General features: G+C 45.6%; 1 protein-coding gene across 3 annotated transcripts in view; it reads right to left on the bottom strand.

The window, feature by feature from the left end:
• Positions 1 to 3,237, bottom strand: part of gatd1 (glutamine amidotransferase class 1 domain containing 1) — a 31,640-nt gene extending 28,403 nt beyond the window's left edge. For all 3 annotated transcript variants that reach the window (XR_005944196.1, XM_041197288.1, XM_041197286.1), the window contains exon 1: positions 3,109 to 3,237. Coding sequence is in view for 2 of the 3 variants with exons in the window: in XM_041197288.1 (XP_041053222.1) it covers positions 3,109 to 3,157 (49 nt within the window). In the remaining variant the exon portion in view is untranslated. The remainder of the gene's footprint in view (positions 1 to 3,108) is intronic.
• Between the last annotated feature and the right edge of the window lie 9,223 nt (positions 3,238 to 12,460).

The following is a 12,460-nucleotide window of genomic DNA, read 5'->3' as shown; positions in this document are numbered from 1 at the left end:
GTGCGTTGTAGATGGAGGACAGGCTTTGGGGAGTCAAGAGGTGAGTTACTTGCTGCAGGATTCCTAGCCTCTACCTGCTCTTGTAACCACAGTATTTATATGGCTAGCCCAGTTCAGGTTCTGGTCAATGGTAGCCCCCAGGAGGCTGATAGTGGGGGGTTCAGCGATGGTAATGCCACTGAATGTCAAGGGGAGATGGTTACATTCTCTCTTGTTGGAGATGGTCATTGCCTGGCATTTGTGTGGCACGAATATTCCTTGTAGCCTGTCAGCCCAAGCCTGGATATTGTCCCGGCCTTGCTGCATCTGGATATGGACTGCTTCAGCATCTGAGTCATCGCAAACGGTGAACATTGTGCAATTATCAGCAAACATCCCCACTTCTGACCTTATGATGGAAGGAAGGTCATTGATGAAGCAGTTAAAGACAGTTTGGCCGAGGACACTACCTGAAGAACTCCTGTAGTCATGTCCTGGAACTGAGATGCTCAACTTCCAACAACCACAACCACAACCATCTTCTTTTGTGCTAGGTTTGACTCTAACCAGCGGATAGTTTTCTCCGATTCCCTTGACTCCAGTTTTGCTAGGGCTCCTCGATGCCATATTTGATCAAATGCTGCCTTGATGTCAAGGGCAGTCACTCTCACCTCAACTCTAGAGTTCAGCTCTTTTGTTCATGTTTGAACCAAGGCCACAACGAGGTCTGAAGCTGAGTGACCCTGGCAGAGCCTAAACTGAGTGTCAGTGAGCACGTTATTGCTAAGTGACACTTGGCAGCACTGTTGATGACCCGTTCAATACCAAACTAATGATCGATAGTAGACTGATGGGGCAGTAATTGGCTGGGTTGGATTTGTCTTGCTTTTTGTGTACAGGACCATACCTGGGCAATTTTCCACATTGCTGGGTAGATGCTGGTGTTGTAGCTGTACTGGAACAGCTTGGCTAGGGGCACGGCAAGTTCTGGAGCACATCTTCAGTACTACTGCCAGAATATTGTCAGGGCCCATAGCCTTTGCCATTTCAAGTACCTTCAGCCATTTCTTGTTATCACGCCGAATGAATCGAATTGGCAGAAGACTGGCACCTCTGATGCTGGGGACCTCCAGAGGAAGCCAAAATGGATCATCCACACAGCACTTCTGGTTCAAGAGTGTTGCAAATGCTTCAGCCTCATCTTTTGCACTGATTTTGTGGGCTCCCCCATCATTGAAGTTGGGAATATTTGTGGAGCCTCCTCCTCCAGTGAGTTAATTTCCAGCACCATTCACGGCTGGATGTGGCAGGACTGCAGAGCTTAGATCTGATCCATTGGTTGTGGAATTACTTAGCCCTACATATCATTTGCTGCTTATGCTGTTTGACATGTAATAATCCTGTGTTGTAGCTTCACCAGGTTGACACCTCATTTCTAGGTGCTGCTCCTGGCATGCCCACCTGCACTCTTCGCTGAACCAAAGAAAACTACCTAGTAATAAATAGATACGAAGTGTAACAATTCATCTAAAATATCATAGCACTGGAGAAATGAAGGAATAAGAGTGCACACTCTGAATGAAATAATAATAAGCAAAGAAAATGTGCCAACAAACTGAACTGACAAGGTGAGAATTGGTGGATGGAACCTTTGCATTTCAAAACATAGTATATATTCGCAAACATTTATTTTTATAAATTAATTTTATGATTATTTTATAAATGAATAAAACATAGGAATGCTTAATAAAAAAAAAAATTGGGACCTAACAGATGAACTCCAATTATCTCTTTTAGTGCTTGAAACTATGCCTTCCATGTCAATCACAAAACATTGCATGAAACCTTTATGTCTAGAGGACCAGAATATAAGGAATACAATAGAAGTCATGCTTTAGCTATACAAAGCCCAGGTTGGACCACACCTGGCATTCTGTGAACAGTTCTAGGCACCACGTCTTAAGAAGGGTGTACAGTACTAGCCTTACAGCGACTTACCAGAATGTTACCTTGACTTCAGGATTTAAATTATGAGATCAAACTCGGGATGCATTCCCTTGAATTTAAAACCTTAGCGGGGTGATTTGATCAACGTTTTCAAGATATTAAGGGAACAGATAGGATAGATGGAGAAAAACAATCTCCAATAGTAAGGATTTTAGGACTGGTGGCAGCAGAGGCAGGGGGGACATAGATTAAAATTTGGAGCCAGACTTTCAGGTGTGAAGTTAGGAAACACTATACACACAAAATGGAGAATTTGGAACTCTCTTCTGTAAACAGGAATTAAAGTTAGATTAATTGCTGATTTTCAAACGGAGATTGATAGATTGTTAACAAAAGGTATATAAGAGATAGAGACAAAGTTCGGTCACAGGTCAACTATAATCTCACTGAATGGTGGAACAGACTCGAGGGGCTAAATGGCCTACTCCTGTTCCTGTATTCTTAATACAACAGAATGACTCAGTCAATACATAAACCACTCAGCATGGTACTTAATCATACAGGCCATTAGGTTACAGGCTTTACCCCCGGTGCATGCCAAGTTAGCTGATCATAATGGTGAGGGGAGGAACACTGCAATTGGCATCAGCACTCATGGTCTGCAAGGGCCAGGGAATTAAAGATAAAAAAATTGCCAATCTCTGTATTAATTGCTACCCAGTATCCATTATTGGAAAATACATACTTGTAAATGTTGGGCAACAAAATAATTAGCTATTGCTTAAATGCAAGTAAACATTTACAGGGCTATGGTGAAAGAGTGAGACTAATTCGACAGTTCCATCAAAGCGCTGGCACAGGGCTGAATGGCCTTCTTCTGTGCTGCAAGAGTCCAATACCTTCCACAGCTGTCAACACTCACTGCCCAGTATCATATAACGTTCAGTTAGACAGAGTTTTTAACAGTTTATTTAAAAAGCTTTGACAGTTTATTCAGAAATATATTCCAGTCCTGATTTCCGCCTTTGGACAATGTTATTCAATGAATCAGGAATAGCAAATGCAATTCTTTCCTTGTAATAAAATTTAAAGCAGAACCAGTGACCAGCATCAAATGTACCAAACACGGGCTGAGACCCTCAGGCTTCATTTTCCCGAGTGTCGGGCCAGGTTTGTACCTACCTTCAGCAGCAGCGCTGAGGACAATCAGGAGGCTGGGTTTGGCAGACATTAGCCTCGGCACCAAAGAAAAACAACAGCAGGAACACCAACCTGATCCTCCTGGAGCTGCGGCGATGCACCGCCCAAAACCCGCCCCCTCACCCCCGGTGCACCCCCGCCCCGCCCCCTCACCCCCTCACCCCCCGGTGCACACACCCCCGCCCCCTCACCCCCCCGGTGCACACCCCCCGCCCCGCCCCCTCACCCCCGGTGCACACCCCACCCCCCCCCCCCCCGCCCCGCCCCCTCACCCCCGGTGCACACCCCCAGTGTACCGCCCAAGCCCCGCCCCTTCAACCCCGGTGCACCGCCCAAAAACCTCCCCCTCCCCCACACCTCCCAAACCCCGCCCCCTCACCTCCGGTGCACCCCCCCGACCCCGCCCCCTTACTCTCACCCCCCGGTGCACCCCGCTCCGACCCTGCCCCCTCACTCCCAGTGTACCGCCCAAGTCCCGCCCTTTCACCCCCGGTGCACCGCCCAAACCCCGCCCCCTCCCCGCTCCGGTGCACCGCACAAACTCTACCTCCCCGGTGCTGCAGTCCCCTGGAACAGTTCCCCCGGCGCTCATCTTCCCCTTCTCCCTCAGTCAAGACTCAACCTCCCGTTTCCTAGTTTCATTCAGTTCTCTCTCGCACCCCCTTCCCCCTGCACCCCGCTGCTTTATTTTATCAAGAAGGTAACATTTTAGCCGACTGAAAACTACGACAAAAGGACAATACTGCGCAAGTTTGAAATCGGGGATTAAAATGGCTGCGGGCAGGGCGTATGCGCAGTTGTTCCGCTCCGGCTGATGACATCATTGATCTACCCTCTGGGTCCGTTAAACTCCAACAAAAACAGAGAATGCTGGAAAAACTTAGCAGGTCTGACAGCATCTGTGGAGAGGGAGACAGTTAACGTTTTGAGTCCGTGTGACTCTTCTACAGATCTGAAGGGAGGTAGAGATGTGGTGAAATATACACTTTAAGGGGGGTGGGACAGGTGTAGCGGGATAGAAGACCAGTGACAGGTGGAGGCAAAGGAGGGATGGCCAAAGATGTAACAGACAGAAGGTCAAAGACTAGTTAATGGTGATCACACAGGCTAAAGGAGGTGCTGTGTGAGGCTAAATGAGGGATCAATTTTTTTTAATTTTAATTTTATTCCCACTTATTTTCATTTATTATTTTTAAAATTTATTTCCATTTTCATTCATTGTTCTATCCCCCAGCTTTTAGCCTATTTTTGATCTTTCTTCCCACCACCCCACCTCCCACTAGGGCCATCCTGTCACTTTCCAGGGTGCTTACCCTGGTCCGGCCATTATCACATTTTGCTCCCTTAATGTCACCATTAGCACCTCACTTAGCCAGTACCGCCACCATTAACAACTCTTTGACTTTTTGTTCATGACATCTTTTGCCATTTCTCCTTTGCCTCCACCTATCACTGGCCTTCTATCCAGCTTCACCGGTTCCACCCTCCTTAATCAGTATATATTTCACCACATCTTTACCTCCCTTGGATGTGAAGAAGAGTCTTACGGACCCAAAATGTTAACTCTGTTTCTGTCTCCACAGATGCTGTCAGACCTGCTAAGTTTTTCCAGCATTTTTTGTTTTCATTTCAGATTTCCAGCATCCGCAGTATTTTGCCTTTATTTTAGTGTTAAACTCCATTCGGTTCCTCCTTTTGGAACCAGAAAGGGCTATTTCAGAACAAAATACAATATCCATTTTCGCCTAGGTAATTTCCTTTAGCTTTATATTTTCCTATGGTATGCACCCATTTCAAACAAGCAAATCTGTATACAGAGGCTGGAGACTTCAAACTGCCTTTAACAACAGAATGGTTCTGAAGAAGAGTCATACGGACTCGAAACGTTAACTCTGTTTCTCTATCCACAGATGCTGCCAGACCTGTTCAGTTTTTCCGGCCTTTTCTGTTTTTATTTCAGATTTCCAGCATCTGCAATGTTTTGCTATTAGAGTTTCCTGTTCCTGTTTATGAAACAATTGGCCACAGCCACAAAGATTCGGAATTGGCTGGCTCCATTAATGTGATCCTCCTCACCCAATTTTTCTCGATGCTCTGTCCCTGAATGATTCAAGATGCCCATGTTAGGGACACAGAAGAATCTACACCGATATTTCAAACATTCAATGAGAATACCAAAGGTATCTCGATCCAACCTCAAATTCTGAGTGGTAATTTAAATTTGTGCATCTGTGTTCCATTGTTGGCAAGACTCAACTTTAGGTTTTCTGTGCATGCAAGCAGACAGACTGCAGTGTTATTTTCCCTTGCACACACCAAAATGCCTCATTTTCTTTCTTGTTAGACATGGTAACAAGATAAAGTTTATAATGAAAGGTTACACAGTTGTCCGAAGCTAGTGACAATGGAAAAAAAATGATTATTCCAGAAGCTGATGAAGCTCTAGCACAATTAGATTGTGAAGCAGTGCTCTGAGGTTTGTGTGGCATTACTCTACTGTCATTGTGCTATATGTGTAGTTGCATTGAGAGTTTCTTTTTCTTCAGTATTTGTAAGAAAAATAAGGCATAATACATGAGAAACGTTTCTCTATCTGCTGAATGTACTTCCAGCATTTTCTATTTTTTAAAAATTATTGTGTTCTTTCCTCTCCAGGAACACATTCAAACTGAACTAACTCACACTTTCTATTAGGCAGGAACTGTTTGACAGTGTAGGATGTGGATGTTAATGATTTCTGTAGACTGGTGGCAACATGTGGCTGGTGGACGGATAGATTGTTGCTCAGCACCTGGCTGTAATGCAGCAGTAAATGTGCTCCCTTCAATGTACATTCTCATAACAATTAGTTCCTAGCTCGTTATGAGCAATATAGAGTGTGATGTGCTGAACTTGGATTGAGTGTAAGGAGGTTCAATGACCTGTTGTTCTGGCAAGGTGAATGCAACCCCCCAGTTCTCAGGACAGGCCTCTAGGTATTCACCCTCCAGCAAACATACCAGCTAAGGAGCTTCATGGCCTATGCTGCCTAAATATGGGAGGTATGTGTGTCTTCCAGACTATGCCGTTCCTCTTGGGTCAGAGGGGCTCAATCAAAACCGAGCCTGAATCAGATGTTCTGACATTAATTGCACCCTGACGAAAGCGTTGAGCTTTGTGCTGGGCCTGGCCTCTTCAGTGTTCAGTATCTTCTTCCTCCACCATCCCTTTAATGTCCTGCCGCTCCTCTTCCTCCAATGAGCTGTGTCCTTCCAGGGCTTCACTGTCTTCAAGGTCCACAAATCTCTAGAGTACAATGTTGTGGAGAACGCAGCAGGCCACTATTGAGACTCCTGCAGGGGTGAGCTGAGCACCACCAGACCAGTCCAGGCACCGGGACCACATTTTCAGAAACCCAATGGCCTATTCGATGGTGGTCATTGTGAGTAGATGGCGGTGGTTGTAGCGCCTCTGTCTCTGGCTCTCATAAAGGGGTGAGTAACCATCTCTCCGAGGGATATTCTTTGTCCCCTAGAATCCATCCATGGAGTTTGGTGGGGGTTGATTGGAGTGTAGAGCTGTGGCAGCCTAGGCAGCTGGAGGGTGAGGGACTCATGGCAGCTGCCAGGAAAGCCAACACAGACATGGAGGAAGTTTTTGTCGGTGATCGCAGACCACAAGACTTAAGAGCAGAAGGAGGCCATTCGGTCCATCGAGTCTGCTCCACCATTCGATGAGATCATGGCTGATCTGATAATCCTCAACTCCATTTTCCTGCCTTTTCCCCATAACCCTTGATTCCCTTACTGATTAAAAATCTGTCTAGCTCGGCTTTGAACAACAACCCAGTCTCTACAGTCCTCTGCAGTAAAGAAATCCACAGATTGTCTACCCTCCTGAAAGAAGAAATTCCTCTTCATCTCTGTTTTAAATGGGCAACCCCTTACTCTGAGATTATGATCCTAGACTCTCCCACAAGGGGAAACAGCATCTACCTTGTCAAGTGACCTAAGAATCTTATGTTTCAATAAAGTCACTTCTCATTCTTCTAATCTCCAATGAGTACAGGCCCAACCTACTCAACCTCTCATAAGAAAATCCCTCCATCCCTGGGATCAACCTAGTGAACCTTCTCTGGACTCCCTCCAATGCGAATATATATTCCATTAGATAAGGGGACCAAAACTGTTCACTGTATTCTGTGTGGTCTAACTAGTGCCTTGCATAGTTTTAACAAGACTTCCCTATTTTTATACTCCATTCCCCTTGAAATAAAGGCCAACATTCCATTTGCCTTTCCTATTACCTGCTGAACTTGTATGCTAGCTCTTTGGGATTCATGCGTGAGGATCCTCGGATCCCACTGTGCTGTAGATTTCTTCAGCCTTTCTCCATTTAAATAATATTCAGCTCCTCTATTCTTCCTGCCAAAGTGCATAACCTCACACTTTCCCACATTATATTTCATCTGCCAAGTTTTTGCCCACTCACTTAACCTGTCTCTATCCCTCAGTAGACTATTTGTGTCTCACCACTTGCCTTCCCACTTATTTTTGAGTCAGCTGCAAACTTGGCAATGGTACATCACTTCCCTCATCTAAATCATTAATATGTATTGTAAATAATTGAGGCCCCAGCACTGATACCTGTGGCACTCCACTCCCACAGGTTGCCATCCCGAAAATGACCCCCTTAACCCAACACTGTCTTCTATTAGTTAGCCAATCCTCGATTCATGCTAATATACTACTCCCCCCACCCCCACAACACCATGGACTCATCTTATTAAGCAGCCTTTTGTGTGGTACCTTATCAAACGCCATTTGGAAATCCAATATATTACATCTACAGGTTCCCTTTTATCTATCCTGCTTGTTACCTCTTAGAAGAATTTTAATAAATTTGTTATGCATAATTTCCCCTTCATGAAGCCATGCTGATTCTGCTTGATTAGATTTTGTATTTCTAAATGCTCTGCTATTATATCCTTTATAATAGACTCCAACATTTTCCTAATGACAGATGTTAAGCTAACTGGCCTATAGTTACTTGTATTTTGTCTCCCTCCCTTTTTGAATAAGCATGATACATTGTCAATTTTCCAATCCTCTGGGACTTTTCCAGAATCTAGGGATTCTTGGAAGATTACTACCAGTGCATCCATTATCTCTGTAACTATTTCCTTTAATATCCGAGGATGCAACCCATCAGGTCCAGGGGGCTTATCGACCTTTAGCCCCATTAGTTTCCCTAGTACCTCTTCTCTCGTGATAGTTATTGGTTATGGTTGATTTATCCCCTTCCTAGAATCCTTTTTCCTCACTGGGATATATCTTTGTTGTGACTCATGAACTATTTTCTTAAACGTTTGCCATTGTTTATCAATCGTCTTTTCTGCTAAACACCTTTCTCAGTCCATTCCAGCCAATCTGCCCTCATTCCTTTGTAATTACCCTTAGTTAAGTTTAGCACAGTTGTTTCTGACCCAAGTTTCTCACTCTCAAACTGAATGCTAAATTCTACAACGTTATGGTCACTGTTTCCTAGGGGAGCCTTTACTCCGAGATCATTTATTAAACCTGCCTCATTACACATTACCAGATCCAAAATAGCCTGATCCCTTGTTGGATTCACAACGTATTGTTCTAAGAAACTGTCCCAAATACACTCTCTGAATTCTTGCTCAAGCCTACCTCTGCCTGTTTGATTTTCCCAATCTACATGAAGATTAAAGTCACCCATGATTAATATACTGCCTTTTTTACACACTCTCATTATCTTCTGATTTATTCTCTGTCCTACAGTATAGCTACTGTCAGGGATCCTATAGACTACTCCCACCAGTGTCTTCTTCCCCTTGTTATTTCTGACCTCCACCCATATGGATTCTACATCTTTAGATTCAAAATCCTTTCTTGCTATCGTACTTATTCCATCTCATTCTAGCAAAGCTACCCCACCACACTTTCCTTCCTGCCTGTCCTTTCAAAAAGTCACATACCCATGAATATTTAGTTCCCAGCTTTGATCTCCTTGTAACCATGTTTCCATAATGGCTATAAGATCATACCCATTAACCTCTATTTGTGCCATTAATTCATTTACTTTGTTCTGAATGTCATGTGCACTTATGTAAAGAGCCATTAATTTTACCTTTGTACCATTTTCCACCTTTGACTCTATTTGCTGTTTTTTTTATGTTTGTACACTCTGTCCCTTTCTGTCACACTCTGGGTATCATTACCTAAATAGCTGCCCCGCAAGGCTGCCATATCCTTTTGCTTTGTAAGCCTACGTATCTCCTCTCCAGAACCCTCCCCCACCAACCCCTATTTAGTTTAAAGCCCTCTCTACAGCCCTAGTTATTCGATTCACCAGAACACTGGCCCCATCACAGCTCAAGTGAAGCCCATCCCACCGGAACAGCTCCCTTCTACCCCAGTACTGATGCCAGTGCCCCATGAACTGAAACCCATTCCTCCCACACCAGTCTCTGAGCCATGCATTTAACTCCTTTATTTACTCCATGCCAGTTTGCCCTTGGCTCAGGTAGCAATCCCAAGATTACTACCTTGGAGGTTCTGCTTTTTAATTTAGCTCCTAACTGGGCAAATTCTTTCAGCAGAACCTCCTTTCTAGTCCTATCAATGTCATTGGTACCAACATAGACGACGACAACTGGATCCGTCCCTTTCCACTCCAAGTTCCTTTCCGGCCCCGAGGAGATCTCTGGACAGACAGCACAGCCTTCAGGACTCACACTCACGGCTGCAGGGAACAGTATCTATCCCCCTAATTATACAGTCCCCTACCACGACTACGTTCCCATTTCATCCCCTCATTTGAATGGCTCCCTATACCTCAGTGCTGTGATCAGTTCGCTCATTCTCCCTACAGTCCCTGCTCTCATCCACAAGCTTGCAAGAACCTTGTACTGTTGGTTAGTTGTAGGAGCTGAGGTTCCTCGAGGACTACCCCCTGGGTCCCCACACCTGCTTTACCTGCAGTCACACCCTCCTGTCCCTGGTCACAGAGCAGACCAGTTGAACGCTGAGGGAGCAGAAGCTGTTCCTTTTGATGAATCTAATTGGTCTGTCACTGGATGCCTTAATAGCCACATTAGTGCAATCAACTATGCCCTCCACCTGGGCAAATCCAGCCTTTGCAATGAAATCCACTGCCTTCTGTCCCTGCGAGGCCATATCTGTCTGGGATTGAACGTACTGTCCAGCTCTCAGTGACGAGGACACACATGTCTGTGGCCAACTCCCTAGAGTTGCAATCTCCTGCAGCACTGATTCTCAGTTATCTCATGGTCACTCCTTCTTCACCAGTAGACCCTATGCTGAGGGTATGGCCTTCATGTACTTCCTGTCCTTTGTCCGTGTCCACTGCCCTCCTGGGGAGCCCGGGGCTCTGTGTTTCCTGCGGAGTGTGCTGCTCCTCATTGCCACTGGAACTGAAATCTGAGAGGTGTGCCCTGTTGATAGCTGCAGCTTTCCTTGTACTCAGGTGGCCTCCCAATTCTGACTGGTAGTCTTGTCCCCTTGATGACAAGAGGATGACAACCCCCTACACTGCCTGAGTGCTTACTGCCCACTCTCCCCTTGCCCTCAGTCCCTGTCCCTCCTGCCCTTGCTACCTCCCCTTTTGCCTCTCACCCTTGCTGACCTCCCCCTCCCCCCTTGCCGACTCCTGACCCCTGTTCTTACTGAGTCCTCAGGGTCTCTTCAGCAGCTCTCGGTTTCTGGCTTCGCTTCTGAACTCGCACTAAGTCCTGGGCTCCATCTTGTGGCAGACATTAGTTGGTGCAGGTGGTCAGGACTTCAGTTGCTAACTATACTAATCAACTTTTACCAATAGATGGAGCCTGGCCAATCTAAATACACTTCATCGAGGTGGGTACTGTACAGCACTGTAATTTTTAAACAAATAATTTAATTGTATTTATTTTATATTTATCAATGTATTTTATTTTGCAAGTTTATTCAACTAAGGATGCACAGTGTTGCACATGTGTAGTACAGTGTTTGAACTGCTTCATGCTCTCGTCTGGACCTGGAAAAATTTATTAATTTTGCTTCCAATTTCCAACCCTCCATCATTTTCACATGGTCCATCACTGACATTTCCCTTCCCTTCCTTGACCTCTCTGTCTCAATTTCTGGTGAAAGACTGTCCACCAATATTCATTACAAGCCTACTGACTCCCACAGGTACCTTGAGTACAGATCCTCACACCCCGCTTCCTGTAAGGACTCCAGCCCATTCTCTCAGTTCCTTCGCCTCCGTCACATCTGTTCTGATGATGCCACTTTCAAAAACAGTTCCTCTGACATGTCTTCCTTCTTCCTTAACCGAGGTTTTCCACCCACGGTGGCTGACAGTGCCCTCAACCGTGTCCGGCCCATCTCCCGTGCATCTGCCCTCACACCGTCCTCTCCCTCCCAGAACCTTGATAGGGTCCCCCTTGTCCTCACTTATCACCCCACCAGCCTCCACATTCAAAGGATCATCCTCTGCCATTTCCGCCAACTCCAGCATGATGTCACCACTAAACACATCTTATCTTCACACCCCTTTGGCAGCATTCCGCAGGGATCATTCCCTCCGGGACACCCTGGTCCACTCCTCCATCACCCCCCACACCTCAACCCCCTCCCACGGCACCTTCCCATGCAACCACAGAAGGTGCAACACCTGCCCCTTTACTTCCCCTCTGCTCACCATTCATGGGCCTAAACACTCCTTTCAAGTGAAGCAGCATTTCACTTGCACTTCCTTCAATTTAGCCTTCTGCATTCGCTGCTCCCAATGGGGTTTCCTCTACATTGGAGAGACCAAATACAGAGGGTGACCGCTTTGTGGAACACCTTCGGTCTGTCCGCAATCATGACCCAGACCTCCCTGTCGCTTGCCATTTCAACACTCCACCCTGCTCTCATGCCCACACGTCCATCCTTGGCCTGCTGCATTGTTCCAGTGAAGCTCAACGCAAACTGGAGGAACAGCACCTCATCTTCTGACTATGCACTTTACAGCCTTCCAGACTGAATATTGAGTTCAACAACTTTAGATCATGAACTCTCTACTCCATCCCCAGCCCCTTTCCGATCCCCCTTTTTTCCAATAATTTATATAGATTTTAGTTTTCCCACCTATTTCCATTATTTTTAAATGTATTTCCATTCATTGTTTTATCTCTACCTTTTAGTCTATTTTGATCCCTTCCCCCCACCCGATCCTGACTAGGGCTATCTGTACCTTGCTCGTCCTGCTTTCTACCCTTAATGTCACCTATTAGCACATTCCTTAGATAATATCACCACCGTCAACACCTCTTTGTCCTTTTGTC

The sequence above is a fragment of the Carcharodon carcharias genome, chromosome 10, assembly GCF_017639515.1.
Source record: "Carcharodon carcharias isolate sCarCar2 chromosome 10, sCarCar2.pri, whole genome shotgun sequence".
Classification (NCBI taxonomy): Eukaryota; Metazoa; Chordata; class Chondrichthyes; order Lamniformes; family Lamnidae; genus Carcharodon; species Carcharodon carcharias.
The sequence above is the reverse complement of the archived record's forward strand: the minus strand, read 5'-3'. Positions and strand labels throughout refer to the sequence as shown.